The sequence below is a fragment of the Vairimorpha ceranae genome, assembly GCF_000988165.1.
Source record: "Vairimorpha ceranae strain PA08 1199 chromosome Unknown NODE_3, whole genome shotgun sequence".
Classification (NCBI taxonomy): domain Eukaryota; kingdom Fungi; phylum Microsporidia; family Nosematidae; genus Vairimorpha; species Vairimorpha ceranae.
The window spans coordinates 26,552-48,857 of NW_020169298.1; the positions used below are offsets into that span (position 1 = coordinate 26,552).

General features: G+C 25.3%; 20 protein-coding genes across 20 annotated transcripts; 11 read left to right on the forward strand and 9 right to left on the reverse strand.

Moving 5' to 3' along the window:
- Positions 1–69: 69 nt before the first annotated feature.
- On the reverse strand, positions 70–951 carry AAJ76_300027502 (hypothetical protein; the record flags this gene model as incomplete). Its single annotated transcript, XM_024475075.1, has 1 exon — positions 70–951. One exon carries the CDS (start codon positions 949–951, stop codon positions 70–72), a length of 882 nt encoding a protein of 293 aa, XP_024332140.1.
- A 368-nt stretch (positions 952–1,319) lies between these two features.
- On the reverse strand, positions 1,320–3,128 carry AAJ76_300029679 (x-prolyl aminopeptidase 2; the record flags this gene model as incomplete). The annotated part of the gene is made up of 1 exon (XM_024475076.1): positions 1,320–3,128. One exon carries the CDS (start codon positions 3,126–3,128, stop codon positions 1,320–1,322), a length of 1,809 nt encoding a protein of 602 aa, XP_024332141.1.
- Positions 3,129–4,041: 913 nt separating this feature from the next.
- On the forward strand, positions 4,042–5,028 carry AAJ76_300030593 (origin recognition complex subunit 1; the record flags this gene model as incomplete). The annotated part of the gene is made up of 1 exon (XM_024475077.1): positions 4,042–5,028. The coding sequence occupies one exon, from the start codon at positions 4,042–4,044 to the stop codon at positions 5,026–5,028; it is 987 nt and encodes a 328-aa protein (XP_024332142.1).
- Positions 5,029–5,474: 446 nt separating this feature from the next.
- AAJ76_300032026 (transcription initiation factor tfiiib subunit bdp1) lies at positions 5,475–5,960 on the forward strand (the record flags this gene model as incomplete). The annotated part of the gene is made up of 1 exon (XM_024475078.1): positions 5,475–5,960. One exon carries the CDS (start codon positions 5,475–5,477, stop codon positions 5,958–5,960), a length of 486 nt encoding a protein of 161 aa, XP_024332143.1.
- A 332-nt stretch (positions 5,961–6,292) lies between these two features.
- Positions 6,293–6,466, forward strand: AAJ76_300032844 (hypothetical protein; the record flags this gene model as incomplete). Its single annotated transcript, XM_024475079.1, has 1 exon — positions 6,293–6,466. The coding sequence occupies one exon, from the start codon at positions 6,293–6,295 to the stop codon at positions 6,464–6,466; it is 174 nt and encodes a 57-aa protein (XP_024332144.1).
- A 17-nt stretch (positions 6,467–6,483) lies between these two features.
- On the forward strand, positions 6,484–7,392 carry AAJ76_300033035 (nucleolar protein 10; the record flags this gene model as incomplete). The annotated part of the gene is made up of 1 exon (XM_024475080.1): positions 6,484–7,392. One exon carries the CDS (start codon positions 6,484–6,486, stop codon positions 7,390–7,392), a length of 909 nt encoding a protein of 302 aa, XP_024332145.1.
- A 31-nt stretch (positions 7,393–7,423) lies between these two features.
- Positions 7,424–9,613, reverse strand: AAJ76_300036164 (phosphatidylinositol-4-kinase catalytic subunit; the record flags this gene model as incomplete). The annotated part of the gene is made up of 1 exon (XM_024475082.1): positions 7,424–9,613. The coding sequence occupies one exon, from the start codon at positions 9,611–9,613 to the stop codon at positions 7,424–7,426; it is 2,190 nt and encodes a 729-aa protein (XP_024332146.1).
- A 155-nt stretch (positions 9,614–9,768) lies between these two features.
- AAJ76_300036320 (5 -3 exonuclease) lies at positions 9,769–10,809 on the forward strand (the record flags this gene model as incomplete). Its single annotated transcript, XM_024475083.1, has 1 exon — positions 9,769–10,809. The coding sequence occupies one exon, from the start codon at positions 9,769–9,771 to the stop codon at positions 10,807–10,809; it is 1,041 nt and encodes a 346-aa protein (XP_024332147.1).
- Positions 10,810–11,055: 246 nt separating this feature from the next.
- Positions 11,056–12,099, reverse strand: AAJ76_300038650 (flap endonuclease-1; the record flags this gene model as incomplete). The annotated part of the gene is made up of 1 exon (XM_024475084.1): positions 11,056–12,099. One exon carries the CDS (start codon positions 12,097–12,099, stop codon positions 11,056–11,058), a length of 1,044 nt encoding a protein of 347 aa, XP_024332148.1.
- Positions 12,100–12,178: 79 nt separating this feature from the next.
- Positions 12,179–12,565, reverse strand: AAJ76_300039116 (transcription initiation factor tfiia-like protein; the record flags this gene model as incomplete). Its single annotated transcript, XM_024475085.1, has 1 exon — positions 12,179–12,565. One exon carries the CDS (start codon positions 12,563–12,565, stop codon positions 12,179–12,181), a length of 387 nt encoding a protein of 128 aa, XP_024332149.1.
- Positions 12,566–12,687: 122 nt separating this feature from the next.
- On the forward strand, positions 12,688–12,957 carry AAJ76_300039239 (hypothetical protein; the record flags this gene model as incomplete). Its single annotated transcript, XM_024475086.1, has 1 exon — positions 12,688–12,957. One exon carries the CDS (start codon positions 12,688–12,690, stop codon positions 12,955–12,957), a length of 270 nt encoding a protein of 89 aa, XP_024332150.1.
- A 243-nt stretch (positions 12,958–13,200) lies between these two features.
- On the reverse strand, positions 13,201–13,668 carry AAJ76_300040219 (vacuolar atp synthase 16 kda proteolipid subunit 2; the record flags this gene model as incomplete). Its single annotated transcript, XM_024475087.1, has 1 exon — positions 13,201–13,668. The coding sequence occupies one exon, from the start codon at positions 13,666–13,668 to the stop codon at positions 13,201–13,203; it is 468 nt and encodes a 155-aa protein (XP_024332151.1).
- Positions 13,669–14,139: 471 nt separating this feature from the next.
- On the forward strand, positions 14,140–14,697 carry AAJ76_300040691 (dna repair rad51-like protein; the record flags this gene model as incomplete). Its single annotated transcript, XM_024475088.1, has 1 exon — positions 14,140–14,697. One exon carries the CDS (start codon positions 14,140–14,142, stop codon positions 14,695–14,697), a length of 558 nt encoding a protein of 185 aa, XP_024332152.1.
- Positions 14,698–14,738: 41 nt separating this feature from the next.
- Positions 14,739–15,056, forward strand: AAJ76_300041290 (hypothetical protein; the record flags this gene model as incomplete). The annotated part of the gene is made up of 1 exon (XM_024475089.1): positions 14,739–15,056. One exon carries the CDS (start codon positions 14,739–14,741, stop codon positions 15,054–15,056), a length of 318 nt encoding a protein of 105 aa, XP_024332153.1.
- A 13-nt stretch (positions 15,057–15,069) lies between these two features.
- On the reverse strand, positions 15,070–15,561 carry AAJ76_300042112 (calponin transgelin; the record flags this gene model as incomplete). Its single annotated transcript, XM_024475090.1, has 1 exon — positions 15,070–15,561. The coding sequence occupies one exon, from the start codon at positions 15,559–15,561 to the stop codon at positions 15,070–15,072; it is 492 nt and encodes a 163-aa protein (XP_024332154.1).
- A 193-nt stretch (positions 15,562–15,754) lies between these two features.
- Positions 15,755–16,642, forward strand: AAJ76_300042306 (cmgc cdk cdk7 protein kinase; the record flags this gene model as incomplete). Its single annotated transcript, XM_024475091.1, has 1 exon — positions 15,755–16,642. One exon carries the CDS (start codon positions 15,755–15,757, stop codon positions 16,640–16,642), a length of 888 nt encoding a protein of 295 aa, XP_024332155.1.
- A 663-nt stretch (positions 16,643–17,305) lies between these two features.
- AAJ76_300043857 (hypothetical protein) lies at positions 17,306–17,467 on the forward strand (the record flags this gene model as incomplete). The annotated part of the gene is made up of 1 exon (XM_024475092.1): positions 17,306–17,467. The coding sequence occupies one exon, from the start codon at positions 17,306–17,308 to the stop codon at positions 17,465–17,467; it is 162 nt and encodes a 53-aa protein (XP_024332156.1).
- Positions 17,468–17,469: 2 nt separating this feature from the next.
- Positions 17,470–18,357, reverse strand: AAJ76_300044908 (hypothetical protein; the record flags this gene model as incomplete). The annotated part of the gene is made up of 1 exon (XM_024475093.1): positions 17,470–18,357. The coding sequence occupies one exon, from the start codon at positions 18,355–18,357 to the stop codon at positions 17,470–17,472; it is 888 nt and encodes a 295-aa protein (XP_024332157.1).
- A 24-nt stretch (positions 18,358–18,381) lies between these two features.
- AAJ76_300044933 (secreted periplasmic zn-dependent insulinase-like peptidase) lies at positions 18,382–19,815 on the forward strand (the record flags this gene model as incomplete). The annotated part of the gene is made up of 1 exon (XM_024475094.1): positions 18,382–19,815. The coding sequence occupies one exon, from the start codon at positions 18,382–18,384 to the stop codon at positions 19,813–19,815; it is 1,434 nt and encodes a 477-aa protein (XP_024332158.1).
- A 360-nt stretch (positions 19,816–20,175) lies between these two features.
- On the reverse strand, positions 20,176–20,763 carry AAJ76_300047314 (hypothetical protein; the record flags this gene model as incomplete). The annotated part of the gene is made up of 1 exon (XM_024475095.1): positions 20,176–20,763. The coding sequence occupies one exon, from the start codon at positions 20,761–20,763 to the stop codon at positions 20,176–20,178; it is 588 nt and encodes a 195-aa protein (XP_024332159.1).
- Positions 20,764–22,306: the final 1,543 nt, after the last annotated feature.

Here is a 22,306-nt window from a genome sequence, read left to right on the forward strand (position 1 = left end):
TATTTGTTTGAATAAAAAAAAGAATAAACTTCTTTACTAACGCTAGATAGTCATATTAATATAAAAAATTTAATTTCCATAAAGTTGGTTTAACTTATTAATCTCATCTTCTTCCTCTTTATTTATATTTAATTCTTTATAAAATATCATTTTTTTATCGAGCCCAATAGAAATTATATACTTATTTAACATAATTACCCACATAACCTGATCTAAGTGACTGTATATTAAATTGTTTTTATAAATAACTTCATTTCCGCTACAGCAAAGTTCGTCATTGAAAATATTCCGCAGCCATTTACTACTTTTTTGTTTTAAAATTTTTATTGATTTCATTTTATTATCACTGCCAAATACATCTCTAAAATCATACATCTGTAATGATCCATCAACTGAACCAGTATAAACATACCCATTACTATATTTTATACTTAATATTCCAGTATCATGTTCAACACTTTTAGTAGTTAAATTAAATTTTGTATCTATAACACAAATCACAGGAAGATTGAAGCCGCAGATAATAAAATTCTCAGTAGAGCAGAAACATAATACTTTATGTGGAACATTTAGTACTTTTAATAGCTCTAGATTAAGATTTAATATATAAATGTTATGCTCAAGTGATACATAAATTAAATTATTAAAAATAATCAGTGCTTTAGTAATTCCTTGTGATAGATGTACCTTAATATCATTTTTATAAATGTCACCATCCCATGTTGTGTAGAATATATCATTATTGTAAATAAATATACAAGATACAGGACTGTTACAAAAAAATAAAATTTGTATTTTAGTATTACTTGTAATATACTGATTTTGTGAACTATCACATGTTTCTAGGAAATTGTATTTGTAAATATTACCAATATTATCACCTATAAGAATATAATTATCTGTGTAATCTAAACATAATAACTTATTGCTGAAATTTATAGATTGCAACATGTTGGGGATAAAGACTTTTAAAAACTAGAAAAAATAATTGGCTAAGAAAAGCGGGGATATTTTTTTGGTTTAATACATTTAGCAAATTATATAACAAAGAAAATACCGGTTACTTATTTTCGCACAAATTATGTGGCTAAAAAATGCAGGTTACTTATTTTTCGATCTAAAAATATTGGCCAAATTTGTGGTTAGAAAGACAAGGTATATTTTTTATTATTTAATAACATAGGAAAAATTACGTGCCTAAGAAAAATAATTATTTTTTCTTTAAAATTTTTTAAAGTGTCTTTTTTCACATCAAAATGTATTTAATTTAACAATAATATTTACATAGTTGACAAGTATTAAATTTATAAGATATATATTTATTTAGTAATATTGTGATTGTATATTTCTCCATTCTCATCTTTGGTCTGCTCAACATTAGGTAACTCTTGAGTGTTTTCGACTAGATATTTATATTCTGGTGATTTTTTATCAAACAACGGCGATAAAAATCCCAACATCTTTCTACTGTACAAATTAACTAATTTTCTTTCTGCCTCTGTTAACATACTATTATCAATCATATTCATTTGAAAAGGTACAAAACTTAGATTAGTTTGAAATACGAATCCATCACTTTCATTCAAAATAACCTGATCTTCGATTCGTATTCCTAGATTTGCATCATAATAGGTCGGCTCTATAGTGAAAACATTATGCACTGCTAGCGTGTCCTCATCATAATCCATTTTAGGAAATTTTTCGTGAACTTGCGCGAAAAATCCTACGCCATGACCAGTAGATGTAATGTAATTTTTACCAATTTTTTTTAAAAAATATCTTGCCGCGTCATCCAGTTCTTTTCCCTGTATGAAATTTTTTCTAATATACTTAGCTTTTATTAACGATTTTAAGGTTATTGTATAAAATCGTATCATATCAGGTGATGGCTCGCCAAGACATACTGTTCTCGTAATATCTGTAGTTCCATACATGTAATGACTACCAACGTCAAGTAGTAATATTTCATCTTTTTTATGAATTTTATTAGTTGCTTCGTGGTAAATTTTACTAGAATTAGAACCAGATGCTATTATTGGTTTAAAGCTTTCAGAAAAATATCCTTTGTTTTGTTTTTTAAATTCAATTAATTTATCTTGTATTTCCAGTTCAGTAAAATCTACAGTAGAATTTTCTAGCAATGCTAGTAACTGAATAATGGCTTTGGAATCCTGAACACCCGACATCTTAAAACCAAATATTTCTGTTTTATTTTTTAGATTTTCATAAATTTCAACTAAATCGGAATATTCAGGGTTTTTTAATTTTTCATATATAAAAAAATTTACATCGCCTGATATAAAAATCTTTTTTTCTTTAATAGTACTTAAAAATGGATAAAATTCATCGTAAGGTTTAGATGTTATGCCTTTTCTTTCAATTTTATTATTTGTAAACAATATAAACTTTTTTTTAGTAAGATAACCGAAAGAATAAAATGCAGATGAAAAATCCAAATCATTTCCCCGTAAATTTGTTAACCATCCTAATGTAGATAAATTTGCTATTACATAGCCTTCATCTTCATTTATTTCTTGTCTTATTCTTTTTAATTTAGTTCTGTAATTTTCGCCCGGAATGATAGTATTGAGATCGTATACAGCTTTATCGTTAATTTTAAATTCAGGAAATTGTTTAATATAATTTTTATCAATGAATTCGTTATACTTGTGTGATTGTAAATCAAATATTTCATTAAATACTCTTTTAGGTTTGTCTTTCCAAACTTTATCGAATAAATCATCGGTAAATGGTACAAGTTCTACACCAGCACTATTAAGATCCTGGTATAACTTTTTGTAAATCTTCGATGGCATTAATTTAGAGCTAATACCAATACGCTTAATTCCATTAGATACAATCCATGAATTCATAGCATCAGGTAGGTCTTCAATAACTTGATAATCTTTTATTTCTGTTCTTGCCTTTTCAAGAAATTGATATGTTGTAAAGAATGCATTATTAGCACCAGTAATAGCTGTTCCATATGTTCCTGTATATCCTGTTAAAGTTTTTACTCGACTATCACATGGTCCTATTATTTCATTAAAGTGTTCATCAGCTATAGGATTCATATAAGCATCGAGATTGAACTGCCTTATAACTTCTAGAAATGACTGTAAAAGCATATTAAAATTTAGTAATATTTTTTATTTAAAAATTTAACGGTTTTGAGACGAAACATGTTTTAAAATATGTATTGGATCAAAAACTTAACTTGTTTTATGATCCAATTTCAATAAATATATTTTACAACCATTAAAAATTTTTATTAACTTTTTTAACACCAAAAGTTTGTATCTTTTTTAGTAATTTATTGCAAAAATAAAAGTTCCGATTATTTTAATTTTGAAAGGTTTACTTGCTTACAACATTGGTTGAATATGATTTAAGGTTATAGATGAATACATTAAAGATGAATTTGCTTGTAAAAAGTCTTGAAAAAAATTAAGAAATTTTGTTTGAACCTGAAACAGAATTAAATGACATTTAAAAAATATAAAATAAAAATGATGGTTTATAATAGAAATGTAATATTAATTATTAGAAAAATTAATATTTCTATTGCTTATTGAAAAGTTTTAATTTTAATTTTAATTTTACATTGCTTACATTTTTAATCATACCATCACAAATTAATGATATTCGACATGTATCAATTCACTTTCCTAACAATATTTTATTTTTTAACCCCAAATTGGCTTTTGTTAGTTTATCTTATAAAAACTTACAAAAACAATATTATTTTTGTTTGATTTAGTTTAGTAATTTAATCATATTTTTTAATAAATTTTACAGCTAGTGTGACATTTAAAATAATTTTTACACAGCGTGAAAATCTGTCCTGCCGCACATTTCCATAAAAAAAACATACATTTGTCTAAATTCACCTTAATTTTTTTTATACCAAGTAATTTAGTGATTCAAGAAGTCTCAATTAATAAATATTTACATGTAAAGCATAAAATTAATAGACGTTTAGCACTTTTATACAATACAGGCAAGTTACTATTTTTAACTTTTTTGCATCCCCAAAGATTTATGACTGTGGTTGGAAGAGAAGCAGAATATAAAAGTTTACACTACAAGCTTACTAAGTTTATAACGGATGAAATTAATACTACAATTTATATTAGTGGTGTACCTGGATCTGGCAAAACCCATACAATAAAACAGCTTATTAAAGATTTAAAACTTGAAATTGTGTATGTAAATGCTGGACAACTCAAATTAAAAACTCACATTTTTCGAGAAATTTACAAAAACTTAAATTGCGAAAAATCGAAATCACAAACGTTTTTCACCGCACTTCGTTTACATTTACAAAATTGTGATACACCCCATATTTTTATTATAGACGAAATAGATCTACTGTCCAGTAGAAACCAAAATATTTTATACAATTTAACGGATTTAATGCACGTTGAAAACAGTAAATTACTTCTTATATGCATTTCTAATACAATGAATCTACCTGAAAAGCTATTTGAATCAAAGGTGTGTAGTAGAATAGGTAAAAATCGGGTAGATTTTAAGCCTTACACACATACGAAGTTAAAAAAGTTGATTTACAACGAATACAAAGATTTAAATGCAACAGATTTAGAAATTTTAACTAGAAGAATAGCATCTGTATGTGGTGATGTGCGAAAAGTTTTTAGTTTGATTGCTGATAAAAATTACAAGCAAGGTATTAATAAACTGATTAATGAATTTATGTCACCCCTCAGCTTTAAGTTACTACCTAATTTAAGTAAATATCAGAAGATTGTACTAAATGTTATATGTAATAATTATGATAATTTAGTACCAAGAATTTTATATCAAAATTTTAGTATTTTTTGTAAAACGTATTCTTTTTTAATAATAGATTTTTACGATTTTATTAACATTTTAGATAAATTAAAATTGTATGGAATTATTAAATATGAAGGATACAATGACAAGATGCTATTACTTTTAGATATTGAAGATATTAAAAGTATACTTAAAACAGATAAAGACTTCAATTTTTTAAACAGTCATTAATTAGAATTTATAAAATAAATTTAAGAATACAATATTGCAGTAAAAAGTAAAGACTTTAATATGTAGCACGAAAAAATAAGTAAATTTTTATTATTAAATTGTGCTACTAAACTATCTAAATTTTGTTCGGTCATTAAAAAATAAGTGTATTTTATGATATTATTTATAAACAAATATGTCAAGGCTATAATCTCAATACTTCTGATTACACGTTTACTCCATCACTGTTTTACTTATATTATTTTACAATATCATGTAAGTGTTGTATGTAAGATTTTAAAAGAATAAAGAAATACAATTTTTTACTAATTATTTCTTTACAACTCTTTAATTGGTTCATAAAAAATAGTATAGAAGTTTATTTACTTTAAAATGTAATAAATTGTGTGTTACTGTTCTGATAATTGTATCATTTTGTAAAAAAATGTAAAAAGCTCCCCTGCTTGATGGACAAAAAATTATCGTTTTATTTAGACAATGCAAATTTTAAAGAAACTTTTAAAGTGAAAAAAAAGCCAATAGAAATACGAAAATCTCAACAACAAGACAATAATTTACTAAAAATCGTTAATGGTGAAATCTGTATTGATGCTAATGACATGTTTGTTAATTTAAATAAAGATGTTGATATGGAAGTATTAGAAGAAACGGGAATAGTGACTTCTGCAACATATTTAACGAAAAAAAGAAGAAATAATAGATGGACAAAACAGGAGACAGAATACTTTTATGAAGCACTATCATTATGCGGATTGGAGTTTACACTTATTTCTGATTTGTTTTTGAATAAAGATAGAAAAGCCTGTAGAATGAAATATCACGCAGAATGTAAAAATAATAAAAATCGAATAAATGTAGCTTTAAATAAAAAGGAGACATTTTGTCCACATAGATATGAAGAACTCAAAATAAAAATAAAAGAAAAAAGATAATATGTTACAAATACATTATATTAGTTTTTAATAAAGTTTATAAATATATTAAAACTTTTGTTTATGATCAAAAGTAAGTTATTAAAATTTGTAAAAAATTTATATTGATTTTTTATATTTCTCAAATCATTTTGTTTATAGAAGAAAAGCTTTATATATTTTCTACCTCTGTTTCATAAGTATTGTTATATAAAATTATTACATTAAACCAATCTTTACTTGATTTTTGTTTATCGAGTTCATTTTTCGATTATTATTTTACAAAATAAATTTAGTAATATTTAAAAGCATGCCAGTTTATTAAAATAAAATATGAAAAATTAAGTTTTATAATGTTTTGTATCCATTTATTTACGATAGTTATTAATTTTTTTGGTTTTTATAATAAAATGAAAGCAATTTACATTATTGTAATTTTTAATGTTGGCCTAAAAAAACTTAAATGGTTTATAAATGTACTAAATAATAAATTTTTACCTTGTTTTATTTCTATTTATCTTCTTTAAAATTTTTTATCCTTACTATGGGATTTAAAGAAACAAAAATTATTAAGAATTTTGATTATCCAACGGCATGTCTCGATATGAATTTATCGGAAAGCGGTAACTTTTTGGTTTCTATTGGTACTTACAAGCCATCAGTAAAAATACACGATTTAACTAACATTGCACAAAAAAGTAATCGACATTTAGAAGCTGAACCAATGAAAGTACTATCTCTTACTAAAAATTGCGAGAAACTCGCGCTTTTACGAGTAGACAGATATGTAGAATTCCATGTTAAATATGGAATGCATGAAAGAATAAGAATGCCAAAATTATGTTACGACCTAAAATTTAATAAATTTAGTGGTGACATTATTGCATGCGGAAATTCAAATAACATTTTTAGATTTAATCTAATAGACGGCAAATTTTGTACTCCATATGACACCTCACTCAAATGTATTATGGAAATAGATATTAATAGTGTACACAGTCTTGTAGGATACTGTGGTAAAAATAATGTAGAGTTTTTAGATCAAAGATCTTCTAAAATTGTTAGTACAACAGAACATAACGAAAATTTTTTACACATGGCTTTTTCTAACAATGGATTAAATTTTGTAGTTGGAACAGAAAATGGCGAAATATTAGTATTTGATTTACGATCTAGAAATCCACTTTACAAATACAATCATAAAGAAAGTGTAAGAAAAGTGAAAATGATTGAGAAAAATATTATAAGTATTGATAAACATACTGTAATGATATACAAAGATGGAGAGATTGTTGATAAGATACCTGTAAACGTTCCAATAAATACATTTGAAGTTAATGGTGGAATAATTTTTTTAGGATTAGATGACATAAATATGAGAACTTACTACTCAACAGACTTTGGTGATATTCCAGATTGGTGTAATATTATAAAAGTGGATGAAAATTTATAAAACATATTTTATTAATAAAATCTTATGATGTTTACAAATATCCATTTGAAAAATATTGATAAGAATCATACAAGCCCGTTCCCATACTATTAAAACTCTTATTAATTAAAAACAATACGTAGCTTTCTAACTCTTTATCACTCATCTCTAATTTTAATCTATCTTTAAAGCTATTAAGTACTTTTTTATTAACGCATCTAATATCAGAATTTTCTGATAACATTTCTAAAATTCGACATAATCTTTCACTGTGCTTTCTTAACGCACAAAAACCTTCCAAAAACAGAATCTTAAAATCTTCTAACAAATCTTTAAGTAACTCTTCGTATTCACTGCAAAATTTAAATGGTGCTACTTCAACACAGTAAAAACCGGGATGATCACCCAAAATAAATCCAAAATCTACATGTATAATGTGTCCTTCGGTGTCTAGTAAAATATTGCCATTATGTCTGTCTTTTATTTGTAAAATATAACAAGCTAAAGAATAGCCTACTAGGGAAATAAGAAAATTGTACGTAGCTTGTTTATATGCATCAGTGCCATCCCCGAATTTGTCTAAAAAATACGTTTTAAGACTAAAATTTCGATTTTCTTGTTTACCTGTTTCTTTTATTTTATGAATCGAATAAGCATTTTCAACTGTTTCAACAAGTCCTGCGTTATTATTAACAAAATATATCTGATATGGTTTGACCCAAATATCTTTACTTTCGTCTTTCCAAATTTGTTGCATCTCTAAAAGAATTTGATATGCAATTATTTCTTGTTTTAAGCTACATCCTGTTTTTACAATCAAGCTAACAAGGCGCCATCCTCTAAGATTTCCGTATCTTGATATTGTTTTTACAAGATTGTTACGCATTTGCCACTCATCAACAGAAGACAAATCACTTTCACTTATAAGATCATCACCGTTTTCCGTTTTCGCTATAGGGTCTTTATTTTCAAAAAAAACACTCGAAATGTCAATCATTGGATTTAAATATTCTTTTTTGATTAAGTTTGCATCTAAATTTGGCGGTTTACAATTCTCATTGAGTTTCAATGAGTCCAATTTAACAATTTCATTTGAAAGAGATGATTTGATATCGGAATTTAAACGATACCTTCTTTTTTTCCATTTTGTAATCTTTTTTTGTATTTTTTCCGTGTCATTTTCGCATTCAGAATCAGTAATAATTCTTTCTGCTTCTAGAATTTTTTGTAAAGATGCTGCATAATTATCATTTATATTCTTTGAATCAGAAATATACGTAAATCCCGAAACTGCATTTAGTTGTTGCATTAAAAGTGCCGCATTTTTCGCATCAATCCTTTTTTTTGGCAGTGTTTCATCAGCAATCTCTAATAAAACGATGTAAGGCGTATTTTCTGCAGAACTTAATGTTGTAGAATATTCTATTCGAATTGACAAAACATATTGGCTTTTAAAAAACGGTAAGGATATTTTACCTGGTAAATTGCAGTTTAAAAGCTTCAACTCCATCTCTAATCCTTTTTGTCTAAGATTTTTAGGTAATTTTTTTAGCCTATACGATATTTCAACTAAATATTCAATAAACATAATACTACTTTTTATAGAAGTGTGTTTAAATGCATTACCTGTATCCATAACAGGTTTAAAATTAATCTTTGCTACATTTCTTGCTTGTTGAAAAACTGTCTCATAATTTTTTATCATTTTAAAAATTTTTAAATCGCAAACCCACATAACAGACCGTAAGAAACATAAAAATATTCCGTCAAAATTCGGCATACATTTTTTTTCTTTTATTACTCGTGGCGTTCTATGTAATCGTCTTTTATATTTAAGCTGCAGTTTTATAAATTCTGTATTTCTGCTTAAACATCTCCCTTCCAATTTTAATATATCACAAATTAAGAAATAACAGTGTATAGATTTGTTACTATCAATTGTTTCTATAGCTCCTTTTAAATAAAAATAGAGTGAAAGAAAAAACTTTCTGGATTTTGTTGCACGATATTTCATTAAATTACAAATAGGTTTACTGATTTCAGAGTCTGAATGGTACAAAAATATGTGTACAAGTTGTGGTATCACAATAATAAGATTTTTTGTGTGCTTAAGTTTTTTACAAATGTATTCGTGTATTCCCACCGTAGGATAACGGTAAAGAAATGAAACTGCAAGCCATGCATCAAATTTGTCAGTATTTATAAGTTTTTTAAGCCATAAATTTAAATCTTCTGGATTCATAAGGGTTAGTTTTTAAGCGTATTATATAAGAATAAACATTTCGTTTTATATTTGAACCAATAAATCCTGTTAAATTTTATATTTATTTGTTATTGAACGTAGAACATTTCCAAAGTGAAAAGTTTTTCTTTTGTTACTAATTTAAATCCCTTGTAATGGAAATTGCTGTAGGATATCTTTATAACAAAGAAATTGATAATATTTTGCACAAACTCAATGATCTAAATAATTTATTAGTTGCTTCAACAGATATTTACATATTAACAGCAGTCTTAAACCAAATTGAAGCAAATTTTTTAGGTAAAAATTGGAAAATAGAATACGTTACAACCAAACGGGAAATTAAGGAAAATACACTTGTTGTTATTTATTTAGATACCAGTACTTCACAAAATGTTAATTTATCTCTATATTATTATTTAGAACTGGCTAATGAAAATAATTATAAAGTTATTTTATACACGCAAAATATGTTATCAATAGATACTATGGAAAGGAGAGTTAGATCTCGCTTTTCTAATTATGTTTGTGCACTACGTACTTTAAATTTTGACGAGTATTTGGCATTATACAAATTTCTTTTTTATCTCGACTATAAGAAAAACGACAAGCCAAACAAACGTAAATTTGTGATACGAAAAACAGCAGTTTCAATGCCTTCAAAGATAGTAAAGCGCAGTAAAAATTCAGATGAAGATTTTAAAAAACATGATTTAAAAATATTTAAAAAAATTTTACACGAAAAAGAAAATGATACAAATGTTATTTTTTTACACAATAATTTAATATCTGATGAAGTTTTACACGATTTATCTTGTCAATACGACGTTAATAATGACATTAAGATTTTGTATAATAAATATTTAAGTAATAAATATGATATAAAACACTATTCTCTAGGCTGTATATTAGATATACTTTGTCCTATTCATCTAATTATTTTATTAATGTCTAGTAAAGAAAAGATCTTTGTTACAAATGTGATACAAGAATTTAGGAAATTTGTAACCAATTGCAAGGAAATGAAAAATTGCGCAGACAATGATATTTTTACAGAATTTTGTGAACTGATAGACTATAAGTTAATATCTAACAAAGGAGTGCTTTTGATAGACGATTTGTATCTTAGAAAATTTATTAACTCCCCCAAAAGACCAAATTTTCTAAAGCCGTTACTTAATAAAGTAAAATTATAATTTAAACGTAAACTTTACTTAATTTAACATAGGTGTTATATTAGAAAAAATATTTTGAAGTGTATGTATAGATATGTCAAACATTTATTAACCTAAACGATATGTTTGACATTGATCATTTAATTGTATTTTATTTATTAAATATATGTTAAATTACACAGTGCATTTTTTTAATAAGAATAGTGGAAATTAAACAGACTATTGCTTTAAATCAATATTCTATTAATAAAATATATTATTTATACATCATTTTTTTCTTAAAAATTTATCTAAACTTGTTTGTTTAGATTTATTTCTACAACTTTTTAATAATTTTATTCCATTTATGACTCTTTTTTCGTCAAATGCCTTTTCAGTTACTAAAAATTTTTTAACTTCTTCTAAATTTATATCATCCCATTTTATAGTAAATTCTGATACATTGGTTTCTACAGGTATATTTGACAATTCATTAAATATTTCTCTTGCTTTTTGATACTCGAAATTTGGACTTAATTCCATTTTTTCATGTTCAAATATCTTTTCAATACATTTGTACTTTTTAATTAAACTCACTCCTTTTTTCGGTCCAATTCCTTTCCCCGACTTCGTGTAATCACAACCTAGTAAAATGCATAAATCAATAAATTCAGGCAAGTTCATGTCAAGTTCACCAAGACATGTTTGTAAATTATATTCTGTGACGTGCGTTTTTTTAACAGCAGCTGATGAAAATCCCCTAAGAAGAACAGGCGCACCAAATGGAAGTGCATCCATATCTTCGGTAGCTACTGCATCAACACATTTAACTTTACAAAGATAGGCACAAAATGCCTCTGCTTCGCTAGGAGCAGTCAAATACGGTATACCCATAAGTTTTAACAATCTTTTACAATCGTTAACGTGTTCTTCACTTACTTTGATTTTTCTTTTTGTCTGTTTTTCAATTTCGGCTTTGTCTTCAGCTTCCATGGCAAGCTTAAGTTGTTCCTCTGCTTTATCGCGCCGATCGCTCCTTTTCTTCAATTCGTAAAGCTTAAGTTCAGGTGGTTTACCATCAAATACGAAGATTGGTGTCACGCCCGATTCTACAATACGAATTGTTCTGTAAAACATTCCAACGAGATGTGAAGTAGTAGTATCACCATAACCTAAAGCACTACCACCCGATCTAACTGCTATAAGAAATTGATAAATAAAATTTGATATATCAATTGCTACCTTTTTAAAAGCAAATGATCCTACTTGTTTTTCTTTAACACCTTTTTTACAATGTTCTTTTAGTATCACCGATAACTGTTTTATACCCATTTGGGGTGAATTTAGAAATTTTTAAAAAAAAGAAAGATATGGAAAATTAAACATCCATTTAATGTTTATCAGATTTAATTTACCATTCCAATTCTCCTTGTGCATTAGCAAAAGCAAAGTCTACATTCCCTAAATTTACAAACCCTTGTTTAAAATTACATTTGTATTTACATTTAGTTCTAGAAACTTTAACATACATACACATTAGGAAATTAGATGTATCCTCCATCATTTCATATTCCTCGTCGGAAGATATGTATCCATCTGTAGTGCTATTGTAGGCCATACGCTTATCTTCAAACGTATGTTTATCTTCGTTACTGGCATTTTCATACCAGTCTCGTATATTCCTCCTCCATCCATTTTGAATATCAAAAATAAGATTTCTTCCTATACCTTCCGGTTCTCCTTCTAACTCAAGTTTAGTCAATACTTCTTCTATAAGATCTGTGTATATTCTAGACATTTCTACGTTCATTTTTAAGGGTAAAAAATTAAAAAAAATGAATATAAAAGAAAATATCCCTAAGTTTAATTAATTTTTTATAAACAAAATGTTTATAAAATTTTACAAACAAACAAACAAAAATGTTTATACCGCCTGAATATTTTACACAAGAAAGAATTGAGTTAGACCTGGGGATATTAAGAATGTATTATGATTTATGTATGCAGTTGAATGTAAATGAAGATATAGATATAGAAAAAACTTTTTTAAGACTAAGTCAGTTGGTTGGTAAACCAAGTTTTCTTAAAGAGTCAACTCTTTTGGCACAATTTATAAAAGAGAAATTGGCTCAAGAAGATGAAATGTTTACAACCAAAGATGATTTATCAAACTACAATAAAATTTGTTAAAGTTTTGATTTTACATTTGTTTGTATTTTTCAAATTTTAAAACATAAAATCTATCATCAGATACTTTTAGATTTTAATTTCGCTTTAAAAATTTAAAACAAAAAGCTGTGCATCAATAAGTATTTACAAATATAATTATACTTTAATTTAATATAAATACTTATTTATTTTTATATTAGAAAATTTATTATTGTTTTTTTTAAAAGGTATTATACAATTATTATTTTTAAAGTATAATTTTATTTATTTAAGCCCGCTATAAATCAACGTTAAAGATCCCATAAATGCAAACAACAAAATAACCTCAGCTGTAGCATAAAGTAATACAAAACTAATACTAAATTTTGGTTGTTTGTAAAGTTTACAAAAACCATCCTTACTTATATTTCCCATAAGTATACCTACAGCATATCCAGTTCCTCCTAGTAAAAGTGAAGATACTGTATGAGCAGCAGCTACACCAAGAGAGTAATCTTTATCTATTCTACTAACTATAATCATTACTAGAATAAATGCTTGAAAAAAGATTGAGGATGACATTATTGTGGCTATGTAAGAATAAGTTAATACCTGTTTCTTTTGAGAATAAAGTGAAGAAGCAGTGGCGGCTAGCGTCATGCCGTAACATGATCCATATGCAGTAAGACTTATTAAAGATATTAAACCTACAGTAATTAGTAAAAAAGGAATACTTTCTTGATAAGAATCCATTAATCTGGGGAAATAAATTTATTGTTGTTTTTAAAAAAATGAACAGAAACAAACAAAATTTAAATAAATTATGTAAATTGCTTTTAATGCATAAAGTATATAATTTGTATGATAAATTTATTATCGGTCTGTTATAAAGCTTACATTTTTTTTATGATATTTTCTTAATTTTGTAAAATATTTTACATTTACATTTAATTATTTACTTGGGCTAAATTTTTGCTTTCAAAGCACATAGAAATAAATTTAGTGAATAGTTTCATAATTTTCATCTTACAGAATTTAATGGTCTCCTTTTTTAGGTAATCCATTGTAAAAAATATTCTTCTTAAAAACAAAGAAATGATGTATTCTTTGATTCGAACAGTAATTTAATTTTTCTTTTTTATATGTTAAATGGTATAAAAAGTGTTTATTTTAGCACATTATACAACAAATCATAAAAATTGTTTATAATCCTTCCCTTGCATTATGCTAAAATATTTTGGCATTACAGAACTGGTAGGAGACATTAACACAGGTAAAACTTCTGTATGTATAGAAGAGAGTAAAAAATACTACACATTATACATTACAACTACCAACTTTCCTATTAAACGCCTTTCTTCTCCCGATGATACAATTTATATAAAATTGGTTCAATCTTTAGATGAAATACCAATAATATTAACACAGTGCAAGCTGATTTCTATAGAATTATTAATAATAGATAACTTTAGCAGTTTACTAGATGAAGCTAATCATAGTAAAATAATAAAAATTATTTATTATTTAAAAAAACTTATAAATAAAAACAAAATGAAGGTTCTAATAGTAAATAACTGTAATAATTTATTCTTAAAAAGTAAAATTTATTACATTTATAAACTTGGACTAGAATGGGAGTATCATGTAAATACAAGATATTATTTGTCTAAAGATAAAAAAAATATAAATATTGAAATAAAAAAATGTCCTATAGATTTAGAATTTAAATACAGATTAGAAATTTATATATCTTGGATAACTTATACAAAACTAGAAGGATAAAATTAATTCAAAAATATTAATATTTTAGATCCTGTTGATCGATGAACAGATCAAAAATTTTAGTAAAAGATTTAAACCTAGCAAAAAATAAAAAATTAGAACTGGTGGGAATATGCATAAAAGATAACAATACTAATTTTTTATTTTTAGATTATTCTGGAGAAATAGAAATATATAAAAATAATGAATTGAAATTTCCAGAGAAAAGAATAAAAATATATTGTACTACATTTTTAAAAAATAAAAAAATATTTTTATATTGCACAGGATATAAAACTATAGATTTATATGAATCTATTTTTTTTACAATTGAGAGTGTAAATTTTAACAAGCATTATATAAAAAATCATAAAAAATAAACTGAAAATTAATTTAATTTTTATTGTTACTCTTGCAATTATTTAATTGTTCTTCACATATTTTTTCATACACTGGATCATATCCCATCTGTAAATTAAATCCATATTTACTTTTATCCAATATTTTTTTAGAAAATTCGATTTTTTGTTTTTGTGCCAATTTTGGCCCAATAAATGGTCCTTTAAATTCTTTATTCTGTTGAAGTTGACGGCTTAAGGCGTAAAGAGAAATAGCAACCTGTTTAAGATTTTTTTCTTCAAATAGATCAATCGTCTGAAATAGTTCATATTCGTTAATTCCATATTTTTTTAATCCGTTGATAAACGCACAAATATTTTCGCGTTGTACAAAAAGTTGAGGAGACTTTTTAAATTTAATGTCATATCCACATACCTTATTTAAAAGTCTACATAACACTGTACCATCTTTAAGAACACTAGAGAATGACTGTCCAGTAAAGTCTTCACCAAGAATTTCCGAAATCCAAGATAGTACTTCTTCCATGAGGGGGTAAAAAAAAGGTTTATAACTTAAAGTTTATATTTTACTGTATTCGTTTTACTAAATAATTTAATTTGGGATATAAGTGTGTTTACTTATTATATATATCTTGTTTTTCAGTAAGTACCTGCTTATCGATTGACTCAACTTCTTTTTTCTATCTGTATTTTTTTATGTTAAATTTATATGCCCTTTAATGTATGTTCACGAAAAGAAAATTGGTGAAGGTACATACGCTACAATATACAAAGCGTATACTACTAATAACCAGCCAGTCGCCATAAAAAGAATTAAAAAAACAAAATATTCCACCGGTATTGATATATCAGCGATAAGAGAAGTTAGAGCACTTAAAAAGATCAACAATAAATACGTTATAAAGCTTATTGATGTTTATATAAAATATGATGATATCCATTTAGTATTAGAATTTATTGATACAGATTTAGAAAGTATTATTAAGAATAAGAATATAATATTTCTACCTGGTGACATCAAAAGTTGGATGATAATGCTTCTTAGTGGTGTGTATAGTCTTCATGAAAAATTTCTTATACATAGAGATATAAAACCAAATAACATCTTAGTGTCGCAAAATGGAATAATAAAAATAGCGGATTTTGGATTGACACGAACGATTGGTGGGAACATGACATCACAAGCAATTACTAGATGGTACAGACCGCCAGAACTTTTGTTGGGGTCTAAAAAGTATGGACCTTCTGTTGATATGTGGTCTGTAGGATGCGTATTTGCAGAACTAATGTTAAGAGTTCCGTTTTTTGCTGGTGAATCGGATTTAGAGCAATTAAACTTGATATTTAAAGTATTTGGTACACCTGATGAAGATAAGTATCCTAGTATAAAAGATTTATCGGGTTATATAAAGTTTAATAAAAAGGAGCCTATTGTACTTGAAGAAATCTTTACAGCCGTATCTAAAGATACGCTTTCTTTACTAAAAAAATTTTTTATTTTTGATCCTAGTCAAAGAATTTCTGCGTACGACGCGCTAATGGACGAATATTTTAGCAATGAACCTAAAGCTACTTTACCTCAAAATTTACCATTTTATCGAACGTAGCAGAGGCAGTTTTTTTGAGAAATTGTGTTATTTAAATAAAAGTTCAAAAAATTAATTTTTCTGTTACTGTTTTAATATAAAAAATAAACATAAAATTGATGGTTTTTTTACATAAAAATGAATTGGGTTTTTTAAATAGCATCTGAATGCAATTTTTTTACTTCAAACTAAAAAGATAAAAACAAAATTAATCAAAAATGCATAACACTATATGCATTTTGTAATTATATTATTTTAGTTAGTAATCTACTTGTAGCATTTAAGACCAAATTTATCAACTTGGCATTTATTTATTTTCTTGTTATTGAAATTTTTTATATAATGATATTGGAATAAATGGAAAATTGATAGTAAAATTACTTTTAAATTTATTATTTTTTAAATTTTGAAGTAAAATAACGGATAAATTTACTTACACATTTTATAATTAAATGCTAAAAATTAACTCGCCTTTTTATATTACTATACATTGAATTATTTTTCAGTTTTTTATTAAATTAATGTATGATATTAATAAGAATATTTTAATCTCTCAGTATTTACTATAAACAACATCATAATATTAATAACTTCACAAATACTAGAAATTTACACTTTTAATATTTTTTTTTCTTAAGATTAATATCTTTTATTATAAATCTTTACTTAGCTTTTACCCTACTTATGGATGAAAAAAACATAGAGCCACATGAAATATTATACAATCTTCTTGATGAGTACACAGAACTGAAAGAACTCTGTACAGCTCTTCGAATAAATAAAATTCAATTAAAAGAAAAACTAAAAGAGAAAAAATATCATCATAAAAAACTATATAAAAAGTAATTTTATTTATTAAAAGAAATTTGTAAAATGTTATTTATGTCGTAAAAAAATAAAATTCTTTTTTCATAAAATTCGTCCAGTAAAATCTTTGACACACTAAATTCCTTATTCTTGCGAATCATTTTTTTTTCCGCGACCAACTCAACAAAATCATTAAAAGTGTCGTAAAGGGGAATGGCAAAGTATAAACTTAACTTTTCTTTAAAGTCTTGTGTTTCAACAAGAGATTTTAATAAATCTTTGTAAAGAACCTTTCTCATAGGTAAGCATTTTCTTAATAAACTACTAAGAGATTGTTTGGATTCAATTGTAAAAATATTGCTTTCTGGAATAAACGTCTTAACAAAATTTTTACCCACATGATGTTCGCCTAAGATGCCTATTGATCCTGAAAAGTCGTTTACAAAAGATATAAAATCATTGTGTATAGACTTAAGGCTTTCAGTAGCTATGTCCTTGGCTACAATAAATGTATTGTAACTTTTCTTGGCATTTTCATACAATTTAAATAAAAAATTTAACGGGATATCATTTTTATAATTCAAAACAATACAAAATGGTTTAGATTGAAAAATTGTAAAATCTGGAAGACTAAACGTATCTCTTGGATCTAAGACTAAAATAAAAAAATCGTTATTTTTAATAAATTTTTCAAAAGGGTCCTCTAAATCAATTACTATATCTTTACGATTACGTTCATTATTTTTAATATCATTCATCTTTTGTACATCTTCATCAGTCATAAGAATATGTTTTGGAATTTTGGCTTTGCTTTTTCTTTTCATTCTGGCTTCTCTACGTCTATCTTTTTCTTGTTTTCTTATCTTTTTTACTATTTTATTTTTTTTTCTTGTACTCAATCTTTTACTTTTTCTTTTTTTATCGACCATAGGGTAAAAAAAAGTACCCCTAAAATGGAAAATAATAATTATTTATATTGTACTAGTGACATAATTAAGAGTAGTGTGGATACAAATGAATACAAGTTTGTTGTATTGAAAAACCGGCTAAAGATGTTGCTTGTATCAGATTCTGATGCTGATCAATCAGGATGTTCGTTATGCGTGAACGTTGGATCTTTTGACGAGCCATTTGGTGTCAATGGACTAGCTCACTTTTTAGAACATCTTTTGTTTATGGGGACAGAGAAATATCCAGACGAAAATGATTATATGGCTTATCTCAATATGCATAATGGAAGTAGTAATGCTTATACAAGTAATGAGACGACTGTATTTTATTTTGATGTTAGTAATAAATATTTTGAAGGAGCGTTAGATAGATTTGCGCATTTTTTTATTTCTTCGTTATTTAAGGAAAATTCTGTTGAGCGTGAAAAATCAGCAGTAAATTCTGAATTTTTAGGAAATGTCAGTAATGATGATAGTAGAAGAAATAGATTATTACAACTTTGTTATCAAAATCATTTAGAAGAAAGTCGATTTAGTATTGGAAACAACGAAACACTTAAATTTGAAGACATTCGAAAAAGAGTGATTGATTTTTATAAAAATACGTATTTCGGCGACAGGATGGTAGCTGTTGTATATTGCAATAAATCTATGGATGATATTGAAAAATTAATTGAAGTTTTTAATAATGTACCATGTAGTTCTTCAGCAGCCAATACAGAAGTGATGATTAACTCCCCTTGTAAATTGTACAATGAATACATTGAAAATGTTATGAAAAGTAATTGGTACAATTCATATAGTAATTATACTTTAGATTCGAAAGTTTTTAAACAAGAATGTCTAAATAAGCTTTTACGGTTGAAAAGTATTAGAGATGTAAAACGATTGGATATTTACATTAAAACTTTACATCCATACATTTCAAAGATTGCATTTGACGTATTGATTAAAGATTTACTAAAGGAAGATAAAGGCCTTATAAAACTTTTGAAAGATCAAGGTTTGGGATATGACGTTAATGTTTCTATTAGTTCAGTAAAATATTATGGATTGCTAAATATATCAGTTTTTTTAACTAGTCGTGGGTTTTTTAATCCCGATTTAGTAGTTGAAGAAATTGAAAAATATTTTTTAAATTATAAAATTTTAAGTTCAAAATTAAAAGGATTAGTAGATCAGAATGAAATTAACTTTGAATTCAATGAACAAGAAGATGTTATTGATGTTTTAGAAGTAATAGCAGATAATCTTTCTAAAATACCAGTAAAAAATATTTTAAACTTTGAACATTTACAAACATTACCAAAAGAAGAAGTTATTTGTTGCTTGTTAGATTTAATTAAAAATAGATCTGAGTGGATAACAATTTTTTCTTCTAGTGAGTTTGAGTGTAAAGAAAAAGATGAAATTTTTGGTATTGAATACGAAATGTAAAGTATTTGATATTCTATTTAAGCTTATAAACGATCTATAACTAGAAATTTATTTAGTCTGTTTTTACAGCATATTAAAAATTTATAAGCAATTTTGTAAAAAAATAAAACTTTTTTTGTTTTATAAATTGTACACAAAATCTTTTGAATTCTTGACTATAAATATCTTAAACAAATAATTTATTAGTTTATATAAAAAAATCTTTTACTTTAAATATGTTTTTGATATTTAAAAGTACTTTAAAAATTAAAACAAAAAAACATGAAGGAACAAGTTAATTGATTGTTTATTTTATTTAGTGCAGTTTCTTGGCATACTAAAAGTTGATTAACAATTAAATTTTAATAAAATGACAAGCAATTAAATTTTTTTAATACTTTTAGAAATTGTTGTATTTCTTTTTAAAAAAATTGAAAATTGTTGTTGAAATAGTAATTTAAGTAGATCTAAATGGCAATTATTTCTAAAATAAAGATCTTTATATTCAAATTTATAATTTGAATCTTCAATTATTTTTAAAAATTTTTTTAAACTTTTTTCCAGTAGAGAAATTGTAATAATCGCATCACTTAAAAAATTAACAACCGTAAACATATTAAAGTCTTCATGAGTTATAATAGCTTCTATAAAAGTATTCCTTTTTCTTATATTATCAAGATTCAAACATCTTGATTTTTTTATAAATCTACAAGCTGTTTTATTCAAAAACTCTAACTTTTGTTTTATTATTGAGCTGTTGGCTTTTCTTGGTTTAATTAATATAGAAATAAAAACTTTCGCGATTCTAACTACATTAGACATACCGTTTGAATGATAATCTTCCGCTTTTACCATATTTATTTCCCATCGTATAAAGTTGTACAATTTTTCTAAATTTTTTAGAAGTATATCGTTGTTGTCTTGTGTTGTTGAAATACTAATTAAATATATTAAAACATTTAAATTCATTTGGGCAAAAAATAAAGCTTTTTAAAACATTAGGAAAAATTAATTAATTTTTAGTATTTTCATTAAATAAAATTTATAAGATAAAAACAAATAGCATTATCACAGTATAAAATTAATTACTAAAGTTAATGTAAAAAAATTGATAAATAATAATTAAAAAATTCTTTATAATATTTACAAATATAATAAGAAGTATCCTGTCAACAAATGTTTTAAAATCTAGTGCTACACATAACTTACATATTTTTCTAATAACTTAAGACAATGTTAACACATTGAAAATTGATCTAAAATAAATTAAAGTTTTGCTAAAAAACATAAAACTAGTTATATTAAAATCAAAAAGTAAAATATAGTTTGATTGAAGAATTGGTTGAAAAAAACAAGAGTTTCACAGAAAAATCTAAACAGACTAAAATAAATTAAATTACAAATTTTAAGTCAATTTGGCCTATTTCGTATTTTTTTGATACTATCACAATTTGAATTTCTTACTTTCAAAATGATTAAATTTAAAAAAAGCGTAATACCAAAAAATATCTCTTAAATTTAAAAATTACTATAATGATAGAAAATTTTATTAATTGGTTAAATTTGGCAAATTGGCTTAAACGCAGGCTTAATTTTTTTTTTCTTGTAAAAAAACTTTTCTTTACATTCTTCACTTTCTATTATTATTATAATCAAATAATAAATATATGGCTTAAAATATAAATTAAACCTTATTGCCTACATTGCAAGGGATAAAATTTCTAGTGTTTTAAATCTAGGAAAGTTACGATAATGCAACAGATTAATTGTATAACTAAATAACTTTATTAAATAGACTATACTAATGTTAAAGTTGGAACCGATGGTGCCATTCTGGCAAGAGAAGTAAAATAAATGCCATTAAAATAGGTGTTTGGATTGTAGGTGCTGTTAACAAAATTAATAATAGAATTGTATTAAGACATGTTAAAAATAGGGATAGTTTGACTTTAACCACCTTATGTAAAAATTTTTTTACCTTATTTAAAGTGTTGGCTAAAAGGAATACGCCAATTTTTTTTATTATTATGAATATAATGTTGTAAAATTAAACAGTCGTATTTATAACACCAGAGAAGTTTACTGAGGCAATATGTCGGCGAGCCCAGCTTGTGCCCGAGCCGCACAAAATTCGATCTATGTAGATTCTTTTTTAGCTGTAAAAAGTAATTTTAGGCATTCTAATTTACAAGGTTTAAAATAATTATGTTGTGTAATTAGATGCAAAATATTTTTATCGCTTTATATAGGCATTGCCGTAATTAAAATTTAAAACCATTTGTATGACAAAGTCGTGCTAATTAAATTTCGTATTTAATCAAAAGTAAATAATTTTTATTTACAGGTTTAAAGAAATTATTGAAATGTGGTATTTATCCTAAAAAAAAGCTTTTGTATTTTTTTATTACTTTTGTCATATATAACATCTCAATTTTTATCCATGATCAGTATTAATCAATTTCAAATAAGATTTTTTAATTTAAACTACAAATTAAAAAAATAGATTAAATTT